This window comes from Sminthopsis crassicaudata, chromosome 1 (assembly GCF_048593235.1).
Source record: "Sminthopsis crassicaudata isolate SCR6 chromosome 1, ASM4859323v1, whole genome shotgun sequence".
Lineage (NCBI taxonomy): Eukaryota > Metazoa > Chordata > Mammalia > Dasyuromorphia > Dasyuridae > Sminthopsis > Sminthopsis crassicaudata.
In genome coordinates this window covers 669,157,824-669,185,659 of record NC_133617.1, presented here as the reverse complement: position 1 = coordinate 669,185,659, position 27,836 = coordinate 669,157,824, and the positions used below count along the sequence as shown (strand labels likewise).

Genomic DNA, 27,836 nt, shown 5'->3' with positions numbered 1-27,836 from the left:
GTTAGTTTTCAACTTTTACGTATTCATGGGTAATTTTTCAATACTGACCCTTGCAAAACCTTGTGTTCCAAATTCCCTCTCTTTCCCTCCCCTCCCCTAAATGGCAAGTTTTCCAATATATCAACATTCGTTTTTATAAGATTTTGTGTTACAAATTTTTCTCCCCCCCAACAAGCAATATGATATAGATTATACATATACAATCATGTTAAACATTTCCACATTAGTCATATGAAAGAAGAATCAGAAGGGAAAAGCTATGAGAAAGAAAAAAACAAACAAACTAGTGAAAATAGTGTGCTTTGATATGCATTCATAGACTTCATAGTTCTTTCTCTGGATGTGGATAGTATTTTCCATGAGTTTTTTTGGAATTGTCTGAGATCAAAGTAGTGCTGAAAAGAGTGAAATCTCTAGTAGTGGATCATTGCACATGGTTGCCGTTACTGTGTACAATGTTCTCCTGGTTCTGTTCATTTCACTTAACATCAGTTCATGTAAGTCTTGCCAGTTCTTGTTAAATAGTCTGCTCATCATATCTTATAGAACAAATATTCCATTATTTCTTATACTATCACTTATTCAGCCAATCCCCAGCTGATGGGCATCCACTCAATTTCCAGTGTTTTACCACTACAAAAAGAGTTGCTATAACCATATTTGCAATGTGGATCTGACAGGGGAACCATGAAACTGTCCTTCCTGACTGTGGGGGGGAACCCATGGGGATGAATTCTTGAGAAACTCTTCTCTGGGAGAGGCCAACTCGGGAATCAAAATAAAGTGGCTTAATTCTGTTATCTTAATGGTGACTAGCTGCATCCTTTATTGAGTTGAGAATTATTAGTACAGGACCACTCCTACTTAGCTTGCTGGAGATCTGGACCTGCTATAACATAAGTGGTCTCATTCAACTGGAAATCTAGGGGCAGTGACAACATTGAAGGCATCTCATTCAATTGATCTCTTACAAAAAAGACAATTTTAAACTCCTTTCTTTGCAGAATGTCTGAAGTAGGATTATACCTTGTCAAGGAACCTCTCCTTGCCATAGCCAGGTCTCCTGCCTGCTTTTAAGAGACCCTCTTCTCAGTGAAAACTTTTTTTGTTATTTCTCTGCCAGGACCTTGTCACTAGGAAGTCAGACTTCCTAGCAAAGCTGGTTTCTCAGTGCCAATAAAATTTCCTTTTTGCCAGTCAAACTTTTTGGGCTCATGAATTGTTTCACATTGAACCTGCACTGACCAGAAGGGGATTCTTACACATCAACTCTCTGCACTGCCACTAACCATTAGTATCAGATCCTTTTCTTTCTTTTATGATCTCTTTGGAATATAGACCCAGTAATAAGACTGCTGGATCAAAGGATATGCACAGTTTGGTGGCCCTTTCTGTATAATTCCAAATTGTGCTCCAGAATGATTGCATTATTTTACAACTTCACCAACAATGTATAAGTGTTCCGGTTTTCCCACATTCTCTCCAACATTTATTACTATTTTTTCCTGGTATCTTAGCCAATTTGAGAAGTGGAAAATGCTATCTTGTTTTCATTTGCATTTCATTACTTAATAGTGAATTCAAGCATTTTTTCATATGATTAGAAATAGTTTTAATTTCTTTGTCTGAAAACTACTTGTTCATATCCTTTGACCATGTATCAATTGAGAATGACTTGTATTCTTGTAAATTTGACTCACTTTCCTATATATTTGAGAAATGAAGCCTTTATCAGAAATACTCACTGTAAAAAATTTTCCCAACTTTCTGGTCTCTTTCTAATCTTTGTTGCATTGATTTTATGTGGGACGGCTGCTAGACCTCCTTATCCAAATTAACTATTCAGAAACATTTTCAGGTACAAAGAGAAAACATTAACTTAGTCCCTAAAGGAAGAGGCCCAAGCACATCTGGGAAGGCATCTCAGCTCCCAACATGTGCTTGACCTGGTAAGGTGGAAATAGTAAAAGACCCAAGTCTTTTCATTGGGTGGACTATAAAGGAAGTAATTATTATTGAGCCATGTTGTCTGCTTCCTGTGGGTCATAGCACTTCCTAAAGCTTTGACCTAGGTTTTGACTTTTCTTACCCTAAAGACCTGTAGACCTTGAGATCATGAGACTTCCTGCAATTTGGGCCTAAGGCCTGGCCTTGCAGACTCTGGGAATAGGGATTGTATTGGATGGGTGCTAGACCCCTTTCCCAAATTACCTAATCAGAGATATCTTCAGGTACAAAGAAAAAAACATTTATTTAGTCCCTGCAGGGAGAAGCCCAGACATATACCTCGGAGCCATCCCAATGTACTCATGGAACCTGACCAGCCAGAAATAGAATACCTGGTTAAATAGGAAAAGACCCAAACCTTTTCATTGGATAGACTAAAAGGACATAACCATTCTTGATCAATAGTCAATGATATTGTCTGCTTCTGTCATTTCCTGTAACTTCCTAAGAGTCTGACCTTTAGAGACCATGGGACCCCCTGAAACTCAGAGTTCAACACCTGATCTTCCAGCTCTGGGAATGGGGATCATGTGACTTAGTCTCAAACTGAGAAAATTTCATTCAATCAGTCCCAATCAGGATCACATGATTTAGTCTTAAGGTCTGATCTACTCTATCTCATAGACTTTTTGAGAAAATGTCACCTGGTCTCATTCAGTTTTGTTATGCAAAATCTTTTTGATTTAATGTAATCAAAATTATCCATTTTATAATGTTCTTTATCTCTTGTTTGGTTGTAAGTTCTTCCCTTCTCCATAGATTTGACAGGTAAACTTATTTCTTGTTCTCCTCTAATTTGCTTATGGTATCAGTCTTAATGTCTAAAACACATAGCTATTTTGACCTTATCTTGGGCTTGGGTGTGAGATGTTGATCAATGTCTAGGTTCTGCCATACTATAATCATTTACTATTTGTCTTTTGTACCTAACAGATCCACCACTCTATTTCTTAACAGCACCAAATAGTTTTGATGATTGTTGCTTTATAATATAGTTTTAGATCTGGTATAGCTAGACCAACTTCCATTGCACTTTTTTTTTTTCCATTAGTTGATATTCTTGACCCTTTTGTGTGGTACGGAAATGGTGAGGGAACACCATTTAATAAAAAAAGCTGGAGAGAGCTCTAGAGAAAAGCAAAGTTTATTGTACATTCTCGCGAGAAGAGCGTCCCACTCTTCGAGTAGACTATCGAAGAGAGGAAGCGCCTCCTGTGGGCAGGACAGCACCTTTAATCCCTAACGCAAAATGCCCCCTCCCACCACTGACCCTCATCCTCATTGGCTGAGAGTCTTACATTCTAAACGCGAGATCTACCCATGAAATTGAACTTGACCAATAAGTACATAGTTGCCCATATTTGGATGAAATAGGGAGATGTCATAGGAGGGGAAGGCAATGCCCTTTGCTCGACCTTCAGAGTCCTTCAGGCCTACTCGAACTCTGAAGTAGATGAAGCCTTACTCGATTTTCACAACTGTCTTGAAAGATCTCACCTCATCTCATTCACTTTGTTCATCAAGATGAATTCATTATTATTTTTTCTAGCTCTATAAAATAATTTTTTACAGTTATATCATATTCAACTCTTTCCTCCTCTTAACTAATTGACTAATGTTAATCTTATACATGGTTTACATTTCCACATATAAAACAAACAGTTTGTCCTTATTGAGTCTCTTGAAATTAATCTTTGATGTTGGCTCTTATGTCATATTTTATATTGAATTCAGGCTTATTTCAGACAAAATCCTGAAAAGCTGAGGGTTTTAAAGTTTAATATTATACTTAATTTTGCTGAACATAATCTTTTCCCCTGCAGTTCTAGTTCTTTTGATTGTTGATTCATAGTATTCCTGAACCTGTGGTCTTTTTATTGTAGCTGCTGATTAAGTCCTGTACAATTCTAATTGGAGCTCCAGTATATTTACATTTTTGTTTGTTCCTCAGTTACTCTCATTTGATTTTTAAAGGCTCTTTTTAGTTCTATAAATTCTTTCTGGGCATGTAGCCATTCAACATTATTCTCTGGCTTTTATTAAATATATTAAAATATATAGAAATACTGATGGATTTATATGAGTTTATTTTCAGAAGTCCAAGTGTAAGTGTAGCAAAAAGTTTCTTTCTCATGAGAAAGGGTGTGCAATCTCTGACACATTGGTGTATCAGTTGGGCAAAGAGTATATTCCCTTTTTTTATTCCCCAACTGGAGCTCCCCTCCCCAATCCCCCTGGCTCCTTTCCCCTTGGCTGGAGTTTCTGAAGTGCAGTTTTTAAAGATGAGGTAAAAAAAAGCCTAAGACTATCAAAGTTTTAACCATGTAGGGTGTTTCCCACTCAAACTAGTCCCTGACCCAGGGTGCATCCAGTTTAGGATATTACTGTGGAAAACTAGGTGCAAAAAATAAAAGAATTCTTTTTCAAATCTCAGTTCACCTTCCCATATAACAAAACCCAGTCCCTGCCCCTAGGGAGCTTAACCCTCCCCATTTCTGTGGGTTTCAGTTTTCTGACTTAGCTTTAACAATAAGAGAATAAACTTAATGTTTCTAGTATTAATTTTAGCACCATGATTTGTATCATAAGAGGAATTTGGTAAGATGCCTTCTTTGCTTATTTTTCCATGTAGTTTATATAGTTATGAAATTAATTGTTCAATAAGTGTTTGGTAGAATTCACTGGCCCTGGAGATTTTTTCTAAGTTAAGTACTTGACTTTTTTTAATCTGATCAATTTATATTGTTTATTAATATTCATCCATTTCACTGAGAATTCCTAATTATTGCTTTAATTTCCTCTTCATTGGTGATGAATTCACCCTTTTTATTTTTGATACTGGTTGTTTGAGTCTCTTTCCTTTTTAAACTCATTGACTAAAGGTTTATCTATTTTATTGGATTTTTTTTCCATAAAACCAGATCTTAATTTTATTATTAGTTCAGTCATTTTCTTACTTTCCATTTTATTAGTTTCTCCTTTGAATTTCACAATTTCTAATTTGGTATTATAAGAAACAAAATATCTTAACCAAGAACTCCCCTGACTCACTGAATGCAAGAAAGACTTTACATTCCTGCAAGAGTGGGTACCTAGGTTAGTAGACACATTTTTGGAACTAAAAAGGCAGGGTTTTATTTCCTATCCTGAAGAGCAAGTCCCTTTCTACTATTCCTTCTTTCCCCTTTCTCCTATTTTTACTCTCTATTTTATCAGCCCCTCTTCTCTTTCTTTATACATTAAGATAAATTTCAACACCCAACTGATTTATTTACTTTTTGAACCAAATTTGGAGTAAGGTTCAGAGAATGCTTAACCCCTCCTTTCTTTCCCTCTTCTGTAATAGTTTTTATGTCTCTTCATGAGATATAATTTACCCTATTCCACCTCCCCCTTTCCTCTTCTCCCATTACAATCCTTTTTTTTAATTCCTTAATTTTTTTAAAATTACATCTAAGTCATCGCCCTCTGTGTATATTCTAACTTCCTTAACAGATACAGTTCTCAAAAGTATCAACTTCCTATGTAAGGATAATGAGGGAAAGGAAAGGGGGAACCCCATTTCTCGGCGCATAGATAGTAATTCCATGAGGCGCAGTGTCCCCTGTACATGAATTTACAGGCCCGAAAACCTAGATTGATAAATAAAAGGTTTATTGTAGAAATTTGGAAGTAAAGCTCAGTTAGAAAGATGCCCCGGCCAGAGGTGGCCGCTGGGCGGGCAGTAACCCTTACATTGGCTGGAAGGATATCATGTGTTGGCTGGGAGGGCTCCTGCAAAGAGAGCGCTCCAGCTCATTTCTTTTATACCTAGAAGATGATGGGCAGTACCTCCAAGTTTTTGGTGGGCTTTTCAGTTAGCTCAGATTAGGTGAGGGCTGGGGGAAGCTGAGCTGATGGTGGGGCTGGGACCAGATATTCAAAGGGTGCCTTTGACCAGGATTTGTGAATCAAAGTCAGCCATGGGTTGGGCATTAGAAAAGAATCTTAAAGGGACCTCAATCCCCATCAAGGACAGAAGCAGTGTATAGGCTATAGCCTTATTAAATAATGTGTTTACTGTTTACCTCTTTGTACTTCTTTTGACTCTTGTATTTGAAGGTAGAATTTTCAATTCAGCTCTGGTCTTTTCATCAGAAAAGTTTGAAAGTGCTCAATTTAATTTCATTTCAACTCTCATCCCTGAAAGATTATGCCCAGTTTTGCTGCATAGTTGTTTCTTGGTTGTAATCCAAATTCCTTTGCCATCTAAAATATTATATCCCAAGACCTCCAGTCCTTTGATATAGAAACTGCAAAATCTTGTGTAATCTTGGATGTAGCTCATTGATATTTGAATTATTTTCTTTCTGATTCCTTCTTTATTTTTGTTCTTGACGTGATAATTCTGGAATGAAGCTGCAATATTTCTTGGAATTTTCATTTTGAGATCTCTTTCACTAGGTGATTGGTGAATTCTTGCAATAATATTTACCCTCTGATTCTAAGATACCAGGGCAATTTTCCTTGACGATTTCTTGAAAGATGCTTTAAGAAACAAAATAGCTTAGGAAGAACTCACCTTTCTCACTGATGATTGCAGGAAATATTTATTTTACACTCTTGCAAGAATGGGTGCATAGTTTTGAAACTTCAAACTCCAAAGGCAGCATTTTATTTTCTATCCTGAAGCACAAGTCCCTCCCCTGATTCCTCATTAATTGGATGTTACTGAATTACAAGACATGAATCTCTATCCCTCATTAAATAGCCAGTCCCTGCCCCCAAAGAACTTTCTTATTCTTCTTTCTTCTTTTTTTGATCATGGCTTTCACATAGTCTAATAATTCTTAAATTTTCTCTCCTGGATCTGTTTTCCAGGTTGATGAGATATTTTACATTTTCTTCTATTTTTTTCATCCTTTTGGTTTTGTTTGACTGGGATTTTGATGTCTTCTAGAGTCATTAGCTGCTACTTGTTCAATTCTAATTTTTAAAAAATTGTTTTATTTTAAAAACAGTTTAAGAAAAATAAACAAAGAGAATACAAAACAAAATAAAATGAGAACATTGTCATGTGACTGTAGAACATCAGGGAGCATTTAAAATATATAACAATGAATTACCAGTTCAAGAAAGTTTATGTATATATATAATAGAAGAAATTATATTCATGAGTGTTCATATTTTCTTCCTTGTAAATTGTTTTTATTCTCTGCTATATACCTTTTTTACTTCATCCTTTTTCATCTTTTCATCCTCCTCCCCCCAATCAATAGTAAAAAAAGGATATATTTTATGTATACGTATGTAAATATATACACATACACACACATACCCTTCTTTCCCCCTTATATACACATATCTTTCCTATCCTTGCTGACTCTGCTTTAATTCTACTCCTTAATTTGCTTCCCTATTATTTAACAACCCCCTTTCATCTCTGGATCCCTTCCCTGTCTTCTTTCCTCATCTTTTACCCTAAAGAAAAAGGTGAAATGGCTATCTGTTCAGAGAATTTTTAGAAGTCAAAAAAGAATCCAATAGAAAAGGAGATACAGAATCAAGAAAGATAAAACATAACTTTTTGAAAATTAAAACGGGGCAAGGGGTAGCCAGTAAAACTTAAGAGACTGAGAGATAGCAAAAAAGATTATAAAGAATGAAAAGATAGAACAGAATGTGAAACATAAGAAAAACAACAGATTTAGAGAATAGATCAAGAAGAGAAAATATAAAAATTGGACTTCTAAAAATTCTCTGAACAGATAGCCATTTCACCTTTTTCTTTAGGGTAAAAGATTTTTTTTACTGTAGTATCTTCTTCTGAAGATGAACTCTGGTCTTTCCTATTACCATAATAAGTTTCTGTGGCTGGGTTCTTTCTTCTTTGCTGGTTCATTTTTTTAAAAATGAGAAGTATTAGTATAAGCACCTCTAATCCTGGGATGGAGGAATGGCTTCACTTTCAATCCTTTGACCAGGAACCAAAAGCTCTAGCCTTCTGCAGGTGTCCAAAACCAATAGTATGCCCCACTGCCTCAGCACTCACAAGTTATTCTGCGTCCTTTTCACCCAGGGATTGGTCTTTGTATTTGTTAGCATAGCTGGGGTTCCCTCAGTGTTCCTGAACTCTTAACAGGACTTTTTACACTATCAGGGAGGTTTTTGTAATTCCTTCTGAGGTTCCAGCCAAAACCTCAGCTAGCCCCAGGGATCTTTGTTGTTTGCCCTTTACAATGGTTAGTCCCCAGCCTGGAGTTTTTCTTCTGGTCTTCTTATAGTGAGGAGGAGCCCTGTTCTGCCCCAAGTTGTCTTGATTTTTCAACAGTCTTATGTTGCTTCTGAGGCTCAAATTTGTTGGGGGGGGGGAATTTAGTAACCTACTTCACCATCTACAGAATCCTCTTTCCCTCACCCCTCATTTTAATTTTTAAGGAATTATTTTCTTCAGTTAACTTCTGTACTTCCTTTTCTATTTGGCCAATTGTATTTTTAAGGAATTTTCTTCAGTGGATTTTTTCCCTCCCAATATGGCCAGTTGTATTTTTAAAGGAATTTTTTCTCAAATTGTAGATTCTCTATTGCAAAACTTTCATTTCTTTTCCCAGTTTTTCTTATTTGATTTTTAAAATCCTATTTCAGTTTTTGCAGAAAGGCTTTTTGATTTTAAAATTGATTTGTCTTCCTCTTTGAGGTTTTCACTGTAGTCATTTTGACATTTTTGTGCTCTTCTGATTTTGTGTTTTAATCTAACCTGTTGCAGTAGTAGCTTTCTGTGGTCACTGCTCTTTTCTTTTTACTTTTCTTTTCTTTTTTTTTTTAAATCATTTTTTAGCCTATTTTGTAACCTTTAAAATGACTTCTGCTCCTACAGTACAAGGGACTACATCTGAAACTTCTTGTACTTGGCACCAGGAGCCTGCCTGGTCACTAGCTTTCTTGTGCTAAGGTTGTGGATTCTTGCCCCCCTGCATCAATGTAACCAACATGGCCTAATCCTGCCTGTTGTTCTAGGGATTCCTTCTATGTTGGGTTTAGAGGTCTCACATCTGGTTGCTGAGCTTTGCTTGCTGATTTGTGCTACAGCTAAGAGCCTCCTGGCTTGGTTGGACATCTTTGCTATTGGTTGTGGCTCCTTTTATGAAGCGATTGAGACAGACCTTTCCTGAAGTCCTTTTAAGACTGATTTTTTTGTTTGTTTATTTCCCTGAGGCAATTGGGGTTAAGTGACTTGTTTAGGGTCACACAGCTAGGAAGTGTTAATTAAGTGTCTGAGATCAAATTTGAACTGTTCCGATTTCAGAGCTGGTGCTCTATCCACTGCGCAACCTAACTGATGGAAAATAATTTCACTCCATCTTTTTAGAGGTTCTGTCACTCCAGAAACTGTTTAGAGATTTGATTTACCATTGTTTCTGAGGGAAATTGGGGCAAACTAGGACGACTTTCTGATTTTTCTCTTCCATCTTGGCTCCCATTGTTGTCATTCTTGATGTTAACTCATTTTTTATATCCAGTCAGTTACCAAGTATTTAAATTTCTACCTTTATGTGTTTCTCTATTCATATAGCCACCACTCTGGTGCAGGCCCTCATTTTATCCCAGAGAGATGCATTTTATTATTGCAGTAATGATGTAACACAGCTGTTATTGCAGTAGTCTTCTGATTAATTTTTATGCCTTAAGTTCCTCTTCCCCAATTCAAATAATTCTTCATTCAGCTGCAAAATTCATATTCCTCAAGTATATGTTTAACTAACCATGTTTCTTCTCTATTCAAACTTTGTGGCTTCTCATCACCTTCAGGATTAAATATAAAATCTCCTGTTTGATTTTTAAATCCCTTGCTTCCCCTTTTCTAGTTTTCTAGTCTTTTATACTTTATTTTCTTCCATATACTCTACCATATATTAATACTGTTCTTTTTACTAGTCCTTACTCATGATGCTCCAACTCTTTTTTTTTTTTTTTTGAAACGGTTATTTTTTTTTTCACATTTTGCTTTTCATGAGCAATAACTCCTTTTAAAATTTTTTTAAAAATTAATTTTATTATTATAACATTTTTTGACAGTACGTATGCATAGGTAATTTTTTTACAACATTATCCCTTGTACTCCCTTCTTTTCCAAATTTTCCCCTCCTTCCCTCTACCCACTCCCCTAAATGGCAGGCTTTCTCATACATATTAAATATGTTATTGTATAACCTAGATACAATATATATGTGCAGAAACGAATTTTGTTGTTGTTGCAAAGGAAGAATTGAATTCGGAAGGTAAAAATAACCTGGGGAGAAAAACAAAAAATGCTAACAGTTTACACTCATTTCCCAGTGTTCCTTCTCTGGGTGTAGCTGATTCTGTCCATCATTGATCAATTTGAATTGGATTAGCTCTTCTCTATGTTGAAGATATCCACTTCCATCAGAATACATCCTCATATAGTATTGTTGTTGAAGTATATAATGATCTCCTAGTTGTGCTCATTTCACTCAGCAGATGCTCCAACTCCTAAAAGTTATGATTTGGAATAGATTTTTCTGCTATATTGGGGATGTTCTCTTACCTCTGCCCAATGACTTCCTTACTTTCTATCAAAACTCAGTTCACATTTCCTTTTCTGTAAGAGACCTTTCCTGGTTTATCTTCATAGATACTCTATTCTGGAATTATCTCTCACTTAAGCTATATATATCGTATATGTACATAGTTATTTGAATGGTATCTCTTCTATTTGAATATGAGCTCTTTAGGGCATAAACTGTTTTTTTATTTTCATGATATCCCCCAGCATTTAGTAAAGTGTCTGGAAGATAATAAATGCTTGTTGATTGACTCTTAATAGGTTATTGAAATAACTTCATTCAACACATTAACACAATTAAGATGTCTACTTGGGAAGAGGGAATCCTGAGAATTATTCAAGGGTTCTGATAAAGGTCTCATTTCTAAAATATGTAGAGAATTTTGATTTATATTTATAAGAATTCAAGCCATTTTGCAGTTGGTAAATGGTCAAAGGATATGGAGACAATTTTCAGATGAAGAAATTGAAACCACTTCTATTCATATGAAAAGGTGCTCCAAATCACTATTGATCAGAGAAATGCAAATTAGATAACTTTGTGGCACCACTACACATCTCTCAGGTTGGTTAAGATGACAGGAAAAGATAATGGCATATGTTGGAAGGGATGTGGGAAAACTGGGACATAATACATGGTTGGTGCAGTTGTGAACTGGTCTAGCCATTCTGGAGAGCAATTTGAAACTATGCCCAAAAGACTTATCAAACTGTGTATATCCTTTGATCCAGCAGTATCTCTCCTGAGACTATATTCCAAAGAGATCATAAAGGATGGAAAGGGACCTACATGTGCAAAAATGTTTTTAGCAGCCCTTTTTGTAATAGCAAGAAACTGGAAACTGAGTGGCTATCCATCTGAGTTGGAGAATGCTTGAATAAGTCATGGTATAGGAATGTTATGGAATATTATTGTTCTATAAGAAGCAATCAGCAGGATGATTTCAGAGGGGCCTGGAGAGACTTACATGAACTTATTATGCTAAGTGAAATGAGTAGAACCAGAAGACCTTTGTACACAGCAGTAACAAGATGATAAATTCTGATAAGACATATCTCTTCTCAAAATGAGATGATGGCGGCCAGTTCCAATGATCTTGTGATGAAAAGAGTCATTCACACCTAGACAGAGGACTGTGGGAATTGAGTGTGGTTCACAACATAGCATTTTCACTCTTTTTGTTGTTGTTTGCTTGCATTTTGTTTTCCTACTCATTTTCTTTCTCTTTTGATCTGATTTTTCTTTCTTTTTTTTTTCTTTTTCCTTTTTCTGAGGCTGGGGTTAAGTGCCCAAGGTCACACAGCTAGGAAGTGTTAAATGTCTGAGACCAGATTTGAACCGGGATCCTCCTGAATTCTTTTTTTTTTTTTTTTTTTTAATTTTATTATATATATTTTTATAATATTATCCCTTGTATTCATTTTTCCAAATTATCCCCCCCCCTTCACTCCCTCCCCCCAATGACAGGCAATCCCTTACATTTTACATGTGTTACAATAAAACCTAGATACAATATATGTGTGTAAATACCATTTTCTTGTTGCACATTAAGTATTAGATTCCGAAGATATAAGTAACCTGGGTAGATAGACAGTAGTGCTAACAATTTACATTCACTTCCCAGTGTTTCTTCTCTGGGTGTAGCTACCTCTGTCCATCATTGATCAATTGGGAGTGAGTTGGCTCTTCTTTATGTTGAAGGTTTCCACTTCCATCAGAATACATCCTCATACAGTATTGTTGTTGCAGTGTACAGTGATCTTCTGGTTCTATTCATTTCACTCAGCATCAGTTGATGTAAGTCTCTCCAAGCCTCTCTGTATTCCTCCTGCTGGTCATTTCTTACAGAGCAATAATATAACATAACCTTCATATACCATAATTTACCCAACCATTCTCCAACTGATGGACATCCATTAATCTTCCAGTTTCTAGCTACAACAAAAAGAGCTGCCACAAACATTTTGGCACATACAGGTCTCTTTCCGCTCTTTAGTATTTCTTTGGGATATAAGCCCAGTAGTATTACTGCTGGGTCAAAGGGTATGCACAGTTTGATAACTTTTTGGGCATAGTTCCAAATTGCTCTCCAGAATGGCTGGATTCTTTCACAACTCCACCAGCAATGTATCAGTGTCCCAGTTTTCCCACATCCCCTCCAACATTCATCATTATTTGTTCCTGTCATCTTAGCCAATCTGACAGGTGTGTAGTGGTATCTCAGAGTTGTCTTAATTTGCATTTCTCTGATCAGTAGTGATTTGGAACACTCTTTCATATGAGTGGATATAGTTTCAATTTCTTTATCTGAGAATTGTCTGTTCATATCCTTTGACCATTTATCAATTGGAGAATTCTTATAAATTAGGGTCAGTTCTCTATTTATTTTGGAAATGAGACCTTTGTCAGAACCTTTAAAAGTATTTTCCCAATTTGTTACTTCCCTTCTAATCTTGTTTGCATTAGTATTGTTTGTACAGAAACTTTTTAGTTTGATGTAATCAAAATCTTCTATTTTGTGATCAATAATGATCTCTAGTTCTCCTCTGGTCATAAATTCCTTCCTCCTCCACAGGTCTGAGAGGTAGACTATCCTCTGTTCCTCTAATCTATTTATTATCTCATTACAAAGATATATTTTTAAAAGAATACTGGTTATGTCACTTTGGGCAAATCAATACCTTCTCAATATTCTAGGCAGCTTTCTAAGACTATTAATTTTCAGAAAAAATGTCTTCCTCAGTAGAAATTTCCTTACTGAGGAATTCTGAAATTATAGGTCTAATATCTGTCCTTATCCCTAAAAGTACCAATAGTATTGTGGGAAGAACCCTGGATTTGGAGTCAGGAAATCTTAAGTCACAGTCTCATCTTTGTGACTGTAGGCAAATCACTTTTGCATCTGACTCTTCGGGTTTTGGTCTCCTTTGTCACAATGGAGAATGGATAGGATTAGAGGAAGGTTTAGACAAAGTGCTTTATTTATATAGACAAATTTGGAGAGAACAAATTTCCATCTGGGGGAATTTGAGGAAGAGGAAGCATCTGAGCTGAATCTTAAAGGAAGAAAAGTAGATGAGGGTATTCCAGTCTTGGCAGGTTGGCTTGTGAATTCAAAATAGGGGAAATGGCCTTTTAAGAAAATAATATTTTCTACCTGTCTCAAACTAGTTCTTAGGATTGAATGAAATAATATTAATGGCCATAGTGATGCTATTATTTGTTAGGATAAACAGAATTATATGAAGTCAGGTTTTGAACTTAAGTGAAAAGCTTGCTTTTAAAAGATTGGATGTTTTTAAAAGATGGAATGTAAAAGCTATTCCATTGCTTTCTCCATGTTCTTGACTTACAAATGAGACAAGTTTCCACTATAATCAAAAGGACATTGAAGTTTGTGAATGTATATGGAATGGTGCTTAAGCACAAATGTACATAGGAATTATAAGAAGATTGTTTTTGACGAAGGAAGCCATTTCCCAGCCCTCAAACTTAATTACTTTGAAATTTTTACATATTTACACATTTACCCCTTCCTGTGTTTTAACTCTTTCATGGTTTTGAGAAGACCCGGAAAAAGTTTTACCATTTAATTTCCTCTTGAACTCCTTTTTGGAAACAACAGTCACTAAAAAGATTTGGTACAATCTGTGAATTGTATATAGAAAAATTACCTTAGAAGGAGACTTTATGAGTTCTAGATTCCAGTTAGGTGTCATTTTCTCACAAATGAGAGTAAAAATTTTAAAAGATACAGGTAATGATTCTAAAGTCAAAGACTGCCAGGTCTCAGGATTCTTATCCTTTATTCTTTTTTAAGAGTGAATCTCCCAGAAGAAAAGAAGGGATAAATATGTGTAAAGGTAATATTGGGCTTTTAAAATATATAATAGATTAAGTGTGCTTGATGAATCAAGTTTTAAGGAAAGAAAAACTGTAGAAGAAGCTGTTTTTAAGATCAAGGGGGCAAAGTTTTTTGTATAGAAATCTGTAAGAACAAATTTATCAGGGACAGTTAGATGGTGCAGTGGATAGAGCACCCACCTGGGGGTCAGGAGGACCTGAATTCAAATCTGTCCTCAGATACTTTACTATCTGAGTAATGACTTGGGTAAGTCATTTTACCCCCATTGTCTCTCCCTCTCCCCCCCCCCCCCAAAAAAAAAAATGGAACCAGAAACATTTATTTCTGCAGTAGATGTGCACTTTGGTCACATACTATATAACACTAAGTTGAACATAGTAGATTTGTAATAGAAAATTCTTATGCTAGATTATTGCTCTAATGTTATTAGGATGTGTACATAACCTAAACAGATAAACTTCAGTTCTTTTTAAGTTCAAGACTAGCTAGGTCTCTAGCTGGAAAAAGTGTGTGTGTGTGTGTGTGTGTGTGTGTGTGTGTGTGTGTGTGTGTGTGTGTGTGTGTAAAATAAGGTAGTTGGACCAAGATCCCTCATAATTCTCCATCTTCTATAAGTTCAGGATGATGACCTCTGAGGTCCCTTCTATCTATCAATAGACCAATGACCTCATTAATCCTGTGAGATAGCAAGAAGACCCACAGAGTCACACAAATAGCTAATAGCACCTAGTGTGTGTTCATTAACTTAATGGAATATTTATCCCTACTTTGTGGCCTGGGCAATCTGTACTTGGGGTAAAATAAAGACTTAATTCTTTGTCTCATAGAAATTCTTTTTTTTTTTTTTTTTAAATTGAAGCTTTAGTGCTTATTCTGCTGTATTGGAGAGCTCCTGAACAAAGGTTTGCATTTAGTAACCTTCTTACTAATATTTAAAAAAAAAAACAAAAAAAAAAACAAACAATTTTTTTGCACATTTCTTGCTAGTTTGTACATGCCAGTGGAGATTTTACTGTTTAAAATAAACATGTTTGTACTAGCCCTGCATCATGCAGAGTTGATGTTATAAGGCATAAGGTTGATGTTAACCATTTAGAAATGTCTTATTTCTTCAGATAATTCTGTTGGTACTAAGTTTTAGCCTGGGTAAGTGCATTAAATTTTGTTCCCCAGTTTCTTGTCACACTCAAGATAAAATGCAGACCATTTTGATGAAAAAATTGTAGTTTAAGTTTTTGCTCTCTTCTTTGTCCCCCCTTCCTTGTTTTCTCTAATATTGATTCACTGATTAGCAATAGCTACATGTACAGAAGTCCCAGTGGAGTAGCAAGAAACAGGATCTAGCTCAATGATCTCCACAATTTTTTTCTTCATATACCCAATCAAAAATTTTTTCTAAAACACATGCCACCAATACCATATATTGCTGAACTAATTATGTATGTTATAATGCTTACTTCAAAATGGAAATTAGTAAAGAATGAAATAATTGATCCTAGGATCAGTAGGTAGCCATCATAACTTCTTTTTAGTAAAATTGCTTTGACAACTATGTGAAGGATACACTATGGGTATAGTTTTGTTTTCTAGGCTTCTTTCAACTTCAGCTTTTGGTCTCCTTTTTCCTGTTTCCTTCCATTTCCCTTCAAAACAAAATTATGATTACAGTATAGTTTTGCAAGTAGCAAATGAGTTACCACACCTTGGGTCTGTTTACTTCAAACCATATTTAGACTGATTAACAACACTACTTTCCATTTATTTTTAATTAATTTATTTTTATTTCATATCATTGTGAGGAAAACTAAACAATAACAGCTACAAGTTGGTTTCAGCATAGAAGTAATGTAGTTTAAGAAAAATGTGTTTCTATATAAATGCGTATGAAAAAAAATCATTGCCCTAGATTCCTGGTATATCTAGCTGCTTTACAAAAAAGTCTTTTCCATTGTGAAGATTGTTAATGTTTCTGCTCTTATCAGGAGTTTAAAAGGAAAAAAGAAATGAACCTTTCCTTCTCTTTTATTCTTATTTTTAGGGATTCTAAAGATTTTGCAATATGAATAATTCTTTGGAAAACACCATTTCCTTTGAAGAATATATCCGAGTAAAAGCACGATCAATCCCACAACACAGGATGAAGGAGTTCCTGGACTCCTTAGCATCTAAGGGACCTGAAGCACTTCAGGAGTTCCAACAGACAGCTACTACTACTATGGTGTACCAACAGGGTGGAAACTGCATTTACACAGATAGCACTGAAGTGGCAGGATCCTTACTTGAACTTGCCTGTCCTGTAACTACCAGTGTTCAACAGCAGACCCAGCAAGAACAACAGATTCAGGTCCAGCAGCCACAGCAGGTTCAGGTAACAAGGATATGCTAGATTATTTCTAGTGATAATTTAATGTTCTATTTTATATGAAATTTATTTTGCTCATCTGTTACAATTTGGTCATCTGCTTATGATTTTGACCTTGTGACTTATTTTATTTTATAGAGTATTAACATTGTACTCAAAATTTGGTTTATTAAGCTTGCATAGAATTAGTACCATTGGGGAGAGCCATTATGTGGTTTGAAAAATACAGCTATAGTAGCTATTAATTGAAAGAATCCCATAAATCACACTGGTTCTTTCAGAGCTAGAAGGAATCTCTGTGACATTATCTAGTTGAACTTATTATACCTTATTAGGAAGTCATTAAACTATATTCTGGACATGGGTTCAAATGATGTGTGATGGAGAAGCCTGCATTCTTTGCCTCATCCTCTTTTTATCTCCATACTCCCTTTCCCCCTTCACTAGTGAGGATAGGATCACCAGTACTTGCTTTGCAAGATTGGGACTATGTCCTGACTTTTGAGACTGCTTTTGGTAGAGATTACATTGGTACAGCTTCAATGTACATGTAGATAGCAATTTGGATATTGAATTTTACATGACTATAATTGTTGTGTCACAGTGGATAGAGTGCCAGGCCTAGAATCATCTTCTTAAATTTAAATCTTCTCAGATACTTACTAGCTGTGTGACCCCAGCGAAAGCACTTAAAACTTTGTTTCAGTTTCTTCATCTGTAAAAAATGAGCGGGAGAAGGAAATGGCTAACCACTCCATCTTTGCCAACAAGACCTCCACAGTAAGGCATAAGGAGGGGGACATGACAAAATAACAACAATAGTTGGAGCTTCCTAGGCATATATCAGATGATAAGTTATGTCTTCCCAGCTCCTTTTTTGTTTTTTTTTTAATCCTTGTTCTCAGTCTGTTCCATCTTTACCACTATTAAACTATAGATTGTAAAAATATTCCCAGAATGTTTTGAAGCACAGCACCCCTTTTCCCCATTCCCATCCTTATTTCTAATGATTGAGAATTTTCTAAAATGGCAGCCCATTCTATCTTTGTACAGTTGGAATTAAGAAGAAACTATATATAATATAATATATATATAATTCTGTATAATAGAATATTCTAATATAGAAAGAACTAAGACTTTGAGCTTCAGTTTATATGTGAAATATGTAAACATTTTAAGAGCTTTAATATGCTTACCTCTTAACTTTTCATATGCTGAACAATATTATGGGAGAACTTGTGACTCAACACTAAAATTTAGAATTAAATATGGAAGTTGTTTTAATTTAGGACGACTGGTCGACTTTGAAGGTCTTGATTGTATAATTCTAAAAATTGTCATCTTTCCCATCCTTTTACATTTGTTCTTTTGAATCCTTCCGTGTATGAGCTCCCTAGTTACCTTTTGAAAAATTGTGAAGTGGTGATAGCATTATATATAAATAAAAAAGATAAAATCTCATTATCTCTTCTAACTTTAGATCAAGATCCATCTTAGGATCTTTGAGGTTCTTTGGCTTTGAACCAAGGTTTTGAACAGCATTTTATGGAAAGGTTCAAAGAGGAAGGATAATAATAAATCTGACCAAACTACTTCCTGGGTTATATATTAACTTCAGAGCTTATAGTATCTTCTTTGAAAATCATTTAGAGTGTAATTGTCATTTGAAAATCATTTTGGGCTTTTGGAATAACTAGAAGTAAGTTGGAACCAAGTCTAATAAATTAAATGCATAGTTGACCTGGAAAATAGTTTTTATTTTAATTTTTTAAAAAAAATTTTTGCTGAGGTAATTGGGGTTAAGTGACTTGCCCAAGGTCACACAGGTAGGACATGCTGTGTCTTGAGGCCAGATTTGAACTCAGGTCCTCCTGACTTCAAGGTGCTCTATCCACTGTGCTACCTAGCTGCCCCATAGTTTTTAGTGGTTTAAAAAAAAGAGGTTGCAGCATTGATAGTGCAAATATCCTTGTTTTGTAGTTCAGAAAAATGGGTTGCAGAGAGGGGAAATAACTTGCTCATGTTTTAAGGATTTCAGGCAAAATTTAAATAAATGACTTTCAACTCCATCCAAGTTTAGTCATGTTCTTCTGTAGCCATTGTTTTCCCTAGACTTTTGGAGGAGAATCTGGAAACTTAACCACATCATATAACATTTTAACAAGTAATCTGTTTTAGTTTCCAAATAGCTAACCTAAAATGTACTTTGAAACACAGCCTATTTACATGTTAAGTACCCTACATGTTATGTACTTGTAGCTATTGGAGGAATTACCAGGCTAGATTTTATATTTCTCTTCCTTAACCTTCCATAATCGGTAAGAGAATAAACTCCCTAGGCTTATTCTTTGCAATTGCTATATTTAGCCCAAATTTTGAAATTTGCATTAGGGAAATTTCATTTCCCTAATAGAGATTTAGTGATTGTTAAGAGTAGCAGTTTGTTAAGCACATTTTAGAATGTCTGGTATACTACAATTTCTATAGTTTTATGAGCCATTTGTAAATAGTGCCTTGAATTCAATTCCTGTTCTAAATTCCTAGTGTTCTCTAGTGACCCCTTCTGGCAAAGAGAGCAGCCTTCATCTTCTTTCTTATAAGAGCCAGAGCCTTTGGACAAGTTCCAGCTCCAAGAATCTTGTCTGATTCCTTTGCCTATACAAATAAGAAGATAACCCAGAGGAAGTATTGCTGTACAAGGAATGATTTGGGAATCTTGAGAAAGCAAGTCCATGTATCTACACAAAAGTCTCCTTTATTTAAGGTTTGGATATTTATCCTTAAAGTGGCAGAAACTAATCAGGAATCTTTTGTTTGGTAGCTGTTTTTATACAGTTTCCATTATTCTTTGCCAAATTGGATCCTAATAGAATCCCTCACGTTATGGACTGCTTGAAATTTATTTCCCTGAGTGGGTGGACTTAGTAAATGATAGGAAATGTAGATTATATAGCACCTAATCTTTCTGTCAGAAGTTTTTGTTTGTAGTTAGAATTTTGTGTTTTAGCAGCAACATGTTTTGTAATTTTCTTATGAAAAAGTAGCTACTATGATCCAGAAAAAAATTGAGACTAAAAGAAATGTAATGTAATCTTATTCTTAAAATCTGTCCTGTTTCACACTCATAGAATAAAGGCAGGGTAAAAGTTTTCTAGGGAACAGGATACAGAGTTGAAAGAGTTTTATCTAATTCAGTCTCTAATTTTACAGAGGAGACTGAATACAGATACTCAAGAGAGGGAAGGAAACTTGCCCAATCAAAAGGCAAGAGTCTTGATTCACACCCTTTGTTTTCTGATCTTAAATTTTATGTTCTTTCTCCTACCTCTGGCTGTGTTCTACAAAAGGATGAGTTCGTAGATATAGTATGTGAGATCCTGATTTTGCTGCTACATTTCTTATTGCTTGCTGTTTGTTTTTACTCTGCTAGACCTAAAACAGGAAAGGCTGTTTTTTTTTTTTTTTTTTTTTTTTTGTTTGTTTTAGCTCTCTTCAGGGAATGAGAACTTAATTCCATCTTTGTTAGAATCTTTCCCTTTCAGAAATTTTTGAGAATATTGACATAGCCTACTTAACGTCACTAATTAGTTTCTTGAATAAATGAATTTTATTTATTAAAATAATTATAATTATAAAATAAATATAATAATTAAATAGTTTAATTATTTATTAAAATAATTTTATAGGAAACAGTTAGCTTCATAGGTTTCATAAAGACTGAGTGATATTGTGATGGTGAGTTTTTATTATAATTTTTGTTATTTAGTTGTTTTTGGTACCTTCTGACTATCTGTAATTCCTTTTGGCAGTGATATTGGAGTGGCTTCCCTCTCTTCCAATTCATTTTACAAATGAGGAAACTGAGGCAAACATGTTTAAGTGTCTTGCCCAGGGTCATACAACTACTAAGTGTAAGACTGAATTTGAACTCAGTTATTCCTGGCTCAAGATCTGACACTCTTTATCTGCCACACCAACTAGCTGCCCTTAGTTATGATGCTTTGATGCTATTGCAGCAAATTTAGTCTTTGTGTCAGAAATAACTTCCCAAAAATCACAACATAATTTCACATTAGTCCTGGGAGTTAACAATGGGTTTCTTCTTACTGAGGTAATTAGGAACAGACTACATGATTAATTCTATTTGGGGCAACCTTTTCAAGTAAAGAGAGAACATGGTACCTTGAATTGTATACTATTCTATGATTCTTTTTGAAATTTTCTAGTCCTCATTATACTACTAAGTGTCTAGGTGACATTTAGTAGCAGTAGCAGCAGCATTCTGCAGTCGAAACAAATTGGAGTAAAAGTCTATAGAGACAGCAGAATAGTACTGTCAGATGCTTTGTCAAAATGGTCAACCATAGCATCATGAGTACTTTCAGCTTTAATGCTTTGTTAAAAGTTAAATACTTTTATATGATTGTTAATGATGTGCAATTCTTTTGAGTATTATTAATATTCTTTTGAATGGCTTTGGAACTTAATATTGGTAACTTATAATTTCTCTGTGTGCATATAAAATTTTTGTTACAAAAAATTTTTTTTTAATTAAGGGACATCAGGAGGAAGAGCACTTGTTAAATGAAGTTCCTAATCACAAAATGTCTTTCAGAATTGAGACACGGTCTTTTAAAAATTCTGATGACTTTGATAGCAGATAATACTCTAGCTTCTTTTCTTTTGATTGATCACTTTAGGGATAAGAATCATATTGTTTGTGGATTTGCTTTTCTCTATTATGAGGTTCAGATTTTTTGCAATTGAGAGTTTATCTTCGTAATTTTACTGATCAGTTTTTACTTTTCTTAACATGATGTTCATATTTTATTGTTGGCTCTTCATAAATCACTCCTCAGAATGAGTCAATGAAGCCACGTAGCCTATGATGTAGGAATTTTAAAAACATAGATGGCTGGTAAGAGAGTAACATAAGGAATTGATTATTGTTTTTAACTCTTTTAATTTTTGCTGATTATTGTCTTTGGCAATCTCTGCATGCTTTTATTTCCATGATATAAAAAGTGAAGCAATACACTTAAATGTCTCTTATTACTAAATACATGTACACTTTCCAAATCCTGCCTATTCCTTTGGCTAATTCTTTCTTTGCAATGTCACCCTAAGTGTCACCTAAAGATCTTCATTCAGGTTATTTCAATATGCACCATCTATTTTCCAGGCAACGTTTATTATATGAACTGTAGAGTTATAGCATTTTCAGGAGCTGATGCCCAGAATTCAGTGACCTAATGTAAAATGTTAGATTTTTGTTTTTTCTCCATTATATAATTTAGAGGTTTATTTTTTTTAATCTCCTTTTAATTAGTAATTAGTAATAAATTGTTACTCTAAACAAATTCTGTAGTTCTAAGCCAGATATTGTAGCAATTAAGCAAGAGGCTTGTCTGAGGAAAAATATAATAGTATAATTTCAGCAGTGTTTTCTGGTATAATACTTGCTTTAGTCCTCCATTTGATAATTGGAAGTTTGTGAAGTTTCTTGCTTTCATTATGTATAAGAAATTTTTTTTCCTCTTTACTTTGATAATGACTAATATTTATATAGCATCTTCTGTGTATGAGCATTTGATCCTTGAAACAGTCCTGGAAGTAGTGCTATTTTCTTCCCTCCCCCCCCTTCCCCCTTCCCCCTTCCCCCTTCCCCCTTTCCCCCTTCCCCCTTCTCCCTTTCCCCTTCCCCCTTCCCCCTTTTCCCTTTTCCCTTTCCCTTTCTCCTTCCCTTTCCTTCCCTTCTCCTTCCATTTATTTTTCAACATTTGTTCCTAAAAAACCTTGTGGTTTTTCCAAATTTTTCTCACTTGCTCTTTACCTGTCCCTTCCCTAAACAGCAAGCAATCCAATATAGATTAAATATGTGCAATTCTAAACCTATTTACACATTTATGATGCTGCACAAGAAAATCAGATAAGAAAAAAAAAAGATAACCAATCAAACAACAATTTTTTAAAAAATGAAAATGATAATGATCTCCTGGTTCTACTCACTTCACTTAGCATCCATTCATGTAAGTCTCTCCAGACCTCCATAACATTCATATATCATAACTTAGTCAATCATTCTCAACTGATGGGCATCCACTCACTTTCCAGTTTCTTGCCACAAAAAAAGCTGCTACAAACATTTTTGCACATGTGGATCCCTTTTCCCTCCTTTATGATGTCTTTGGAATACTGGCCCAATAGAGACACTGCTGGGTCAAAGGGTATGTCCAGTTGGATATCTCTTTGAACATAGTAACAAATCGCTCTCCAAAATAATTGGATTCGTTCACAGTTTAAACAATAATCTACTAATGCTCCAGTTTTCCCACATTGCTTCCAACATTTATCATGATCTTTTCCTGTCCTCTTAGCCAATCTAAGATGCTACTTTCATCAATTCCTCCTGATTCTAACTTTTCACTTTGTATAACTATTGTATAACTTAGCTACCTCCCTATGAAATGGACTTTTTGTGATTGATTCTCTTTCTGCCCCTTCTCATCTCTGTGTTTTCTGTATACTCTTTTCTCCTTTCTCCACTTCCATTCCTTATACTTGGAATGTATTGCTCCTTATCCTACCCTAAATTATTCCTGTTGAAGTTTTCCTCTTTTTCAGACCCAGTTCAGGTACTACTTTCTTGTTATTTGGCTCATGCGCTCTCCTTCTAATCCCACAAAAGGGATATTTTTCTCACATTTCTTATGACTTTCTGGAACTTTTAATTTGCACTTAATGCATTTTACCTTGTTTCTTGTGGTACTTTTGCTGCATGTCTAAACAAAAAAAGAACATGAGTTTTCTAGCTAGAAAGCATTTGTAAAATCTACTCAGAGCCTCTCATTTTACAAATGAAGTTGAAGCCAGGAATGGTATGACCCTGGTATTAAGTGGGAAAACCTGGATGTTATATCCTATCTTTTACTTTACAAACTTCTTTAGGACTGGGTCAGTTTTGTGTCTTTGTATATTTCTTGGCACCCATTACAATGCCTTAAAGGTTGTAACTGTAAATACTGAACTGAATTAACTAACATGAATTATCATTACTTCAGGTCCAGGTCCAAGTGCAGCAGTCTCCTCAGCAGGTCTCAGCACAGCAGCTGTCTCCTCAGCTCACTGTCCATCAAGCCTCAGAACAGCCCATCCAGGTCCAAGTGCAGATCCAAGGGCAAGCCCAGCAACAAGCATCACAGGCAATACAAAGTCAGACTCTGCAGAGCCCAAGTCCCTCTCAGCTTCAGGCTGCTCAGATCCAGGTGCAGCATATGCAGACTGCCCAGCAAATCCAGGCCACAGAGATCCAGGAAGAGCATATACAACACCAGCAGATTCAAGCCCAATTAGTTGCGGGACAAGCTATTGCTGGTGGCCAGCAGATTCAGATCCAGACGGTTGGTGCACTTTCCCCACCACCTTCCCAACAGGGTTCGCCTCGGGAAGGAGAAAGGCGCATCAGCACTGCTAGTGTCCTTCAGCCTGTGAAGAAACGTAAAGTAGATATGCCTATAACTGTGTCGTATGCTATTTCTGGGCAACCAGTTGCTACTGTGCTGGCCATTCCACAGGGCCAGCAACAAAGTTATGTGTCCTTGCGGCCAGACTTATTGACAGTGGACAGTGCTCACCTGTATAGTGCCACTGGGACCATTACCAGCCCAACTGGAGAGACTTGGACCATCCCTGTTTACTCAGCTCAACCTCGGGGTGACCTTCAGCAACAGAACATTACCCATATTGCTATTCCTCAGGAGGCCTATAATGCTGTCCATGTCAGTGGCTCTCCAACAGCCTTGACAACTGTAAAACTGGAGGATGATAAAGATAAAATGGTGGGCACCACATCAGTAGTGAAAAACTCCCATGAGGAAGTTGTGCAGACCCTTGCAAACTCTCTCTTTCCAGCACAGTTCATGAATGGCAACATCCACATTCCGGTGGCCGTGCAGGCTGTAGCAGGAGCTTATCAGAACGCAGCGCAGACTGTTCACATATGGGACCCTCAGCAACAGCAGCAGACAACACCAGAGCAGACACAGCAGCAGCAGCAGCAGCAGCAGCAGCAGCTACAAGTCACCTGTTCAGTAAGTCTCACTTGTCAGATTTATCCTACACTTAGTATTATAGTTGTGTTCATTATTTTTTTTGAAGCCATATAGTAATGACAAAGTTCCTTGAGAATAGGGATTGTTAAATTCTTTGTTTTTAGTATCTTATTAACCCAAAGTGAAGATTTAACTGGGACAGAATTTAAAACTTGAAAGGATCATAGAAAGTCAACTTTTAGGTATGAGGAAATATACTCAAAGAGAGTTATCTCTTCAAGTTATCTTCAAGTTACTCTCTTCAAGTTATCTCTGCCTGACATGCAAATAGATGGCCTCTAAGGTGTCTTTGAAGTAATTAGAAACTCTTTTAATGAAGAAGACTTTAGTGCTTCAGCAGTGGGGAAGGGTGATTGGGTTGTACACATTTTCTAAATACTTGTTAAGCTAGGTACTGTGCTAATTGTTTTGATATACATTATGATCAAAAAGAAACTCCCTGAATCAAGGATCTTAAGATCTATTGGGTCCTGGCAACACATAAAAGGAGTCTGAAAAGAAGTAGTGATGGGGTACAAGAAGATTCACCTTCTAAGCCTTAGAGGTAAAATCCAGAGAGTTGGAAGCATTACCAGGAGAAGCTTGGCTGGAGGCCATCTGTCTATAAAGTGGAGAGCCCAAAAAGAATTTGCCAGTGGGCGAAGAGTGCCAGCTTAGATAAGGGATATTGCAAGGTAAGAAAGTTCCAGACATTGATAGGACCTATTGGTACTGACTTGGAAATCTTTCCTTGGTGATGCTGTGTCTCACACCTGAAATAGACCATAGAATTCTTAAAGGTCATCTATTATATAGGTTTTCGCCAAAAAGTCTTGGTGAAAATTTTAGCTTTAATATTAAGGGACATTATATATAACAAATAAAACTCGGAGAATTAAGGTGACAGACTCTGGATTATACAAGGTAGTAAATAGAATAGAGATTTCAGCCTCAGATAGGAAAGTTTGCAGAGATGCAGAGAGAGGCAAGGAGTTCAGTGTGTAGAGGAGAGGAATGGAAATCTCAGTGTAAAAGGTTTGAGCAGCTTCATTTTCTCCTTTGAGACATTAGATCTTCATTTGCTGTATATTATATGCTTGTTCTTGCTGTATACAAAGGTGAAACTTCTGAGTTGATTCCAAGTAGTTCCAGCATTCAAAAACAGTGACACAACAGAGAACCCAGTTTCTCCATTTGTTTGAAAAAATGAGATTATTTTTCTTCTCCATCTTATATTCGCGGTAGACAGTTTTTTGACATTCATATGTGGAAGGTGTTTAAATGTTTCTGAGTACGAGCTATTGACTTGCTCTAGCATATCTTTGTGGTTTGAGGCCTTCATGATCTATGATCTTTTAGTGGGAAACAGTCCAAAAATTACAATTATATTTTTATTATTTACAAATAGTAATTTGTGTTGGCCTACATAAAATTGCAGTCCTCTGTCAAGATAATGTTAAAATTGCTTGAACAAAGACATTTTTCTCTGTTCCTTTTGTATTATCTACGTAAGATTTATGATCAGTATTATTTCATAGAACTCACATTTGAGAATTTTCAGATGGTGGTTAACTTTTACCTCTGTATTCGCAGCATTGTACTGAGAGGAAATTTATTGTTTAGTTATTTTTTCCAGTTATATCAGATTCTTCATGACCCCTTGTGGGGTTTTCTTAACAAAGATAGTAGAGTGTTTTGCCATTTGCTTCTCCAGTTCATTTTACAGAAGAGGGAACTGAGGCAAATAGGGTTAATTGATTTGTTCAGGGTTATATAGTTATTAAATCCAGATTTTCAACTTAGGAAGATGATCCTGACTACAGGACCACGACATTATCCATTGTATCAACTCGCTGCCTTTAGGAAGAAAAGAATCTATTTACGAAACAAATTATACATGTTAACTTAGCAACTTAAGATTCTCAAGTGGTGTATTGAATGGTGCAGAATTCAAAGGAATTGTAGATTGGGAGCAGTTAAATGTTTTGTGGAAGAAGGGGGAGGTATGTATATGTGTATGTGTATATATATAAATTTTTAAAAATTTTATATATATACATATATGCACACATATTTATTTTTTATTTCCATATGAGTCACGTTAGGAGAAGAAACAAACCAAAAGGGAGGAAAAACATGAGCTAGAAAAAGCAAACAAACAAAAAAAAGGTGAAAATAGTATGCTTTGATCCATATTCAGTTTGTATAGTTCCATCCCATATCTATAAGAATTGTCTTGTATCACTGTATTGCCGAGAAGAGCTAAGTTAAGTTGATCATTGTATAATCTTGCTGTTACTATGTACAATGTTCCTTTGGTTCTATTTATTTCACTCAGCATCAATTCATGTAAGTCTCTCTAGGCTTTTCTGAAGTCAGCCTTTTCATCGTTTCTTACAGAACAATAATATCCCATAACATTCCTATATCATAATTTATTCAGCCATTTCCTAACTGATGGATATCCACTCGATTTCCATTTCCTTGACACCACCAAAAGAAAGAAAGAAAGAAAAAAGAAAAAAGCTGCTACAAACATTTTTGCACATGGGGGTTCTTTTCCCTTGTTTTAGAGACACTGCTGGATCAAAGGGATGCACAATTTAATAGCCCTTTGGGCATAGTTCCAAATTGTTCTCCATGATGGCTCGATCAGTTCACAACTCCATCAATACCTACTAAGTCTCTTCTGTTTCACCCTCTTCCATCTTCCAGGTTACTCTCCCTGTTTTTTCAAGGAGTTCAATATCTTGCTCACAGTATTCCTTGACATTAGAAACCCTGTCCTCAAACTTAAAAAAAAAATTTTTTAAACCTAATTTTATTTATGCTTTGGGAAGAGAAATAGATCATTAAAAATATGCCTCCTTTGCCTTCATGCTACAGTATTCATATTGATGTACCTCAAACATCCTAGCTTTCTATTTTATTAACTTCTCAACACT

The 27,836-nt window shown here is 35.6% G+C and overlaps 1 protein-coding gene across 2 annotated transcripts in view; it reads left to right on the top strand.

Moving 5' to 3' along the window:
* Positions 1-27,836, top strand: part of QRICH1 (glutamine rich 1) — a 71,841-nt gene that overhangs the window by 27,156 nt on the left and 16,849 nt on the right. For both annotated transcript variants that reach the window (XM_074283234.1, XM_074283235.1), the window contains exons 2-3: positions 16,478-16,807; positions 23,863-24,891. In XM_074283234.1, the coding sequence (XP_074139335.1) occupies positions 16,499-16,807; positions 23,863-24,891 (1,338 nt within the window). In that variant the 5' untranslated portion in view covers positions 16,478-16,498. The remainder of the gene's footprint in view (positions 1-16,477; positions 16,808-23,862; positions 24,892-27,836) is intronic.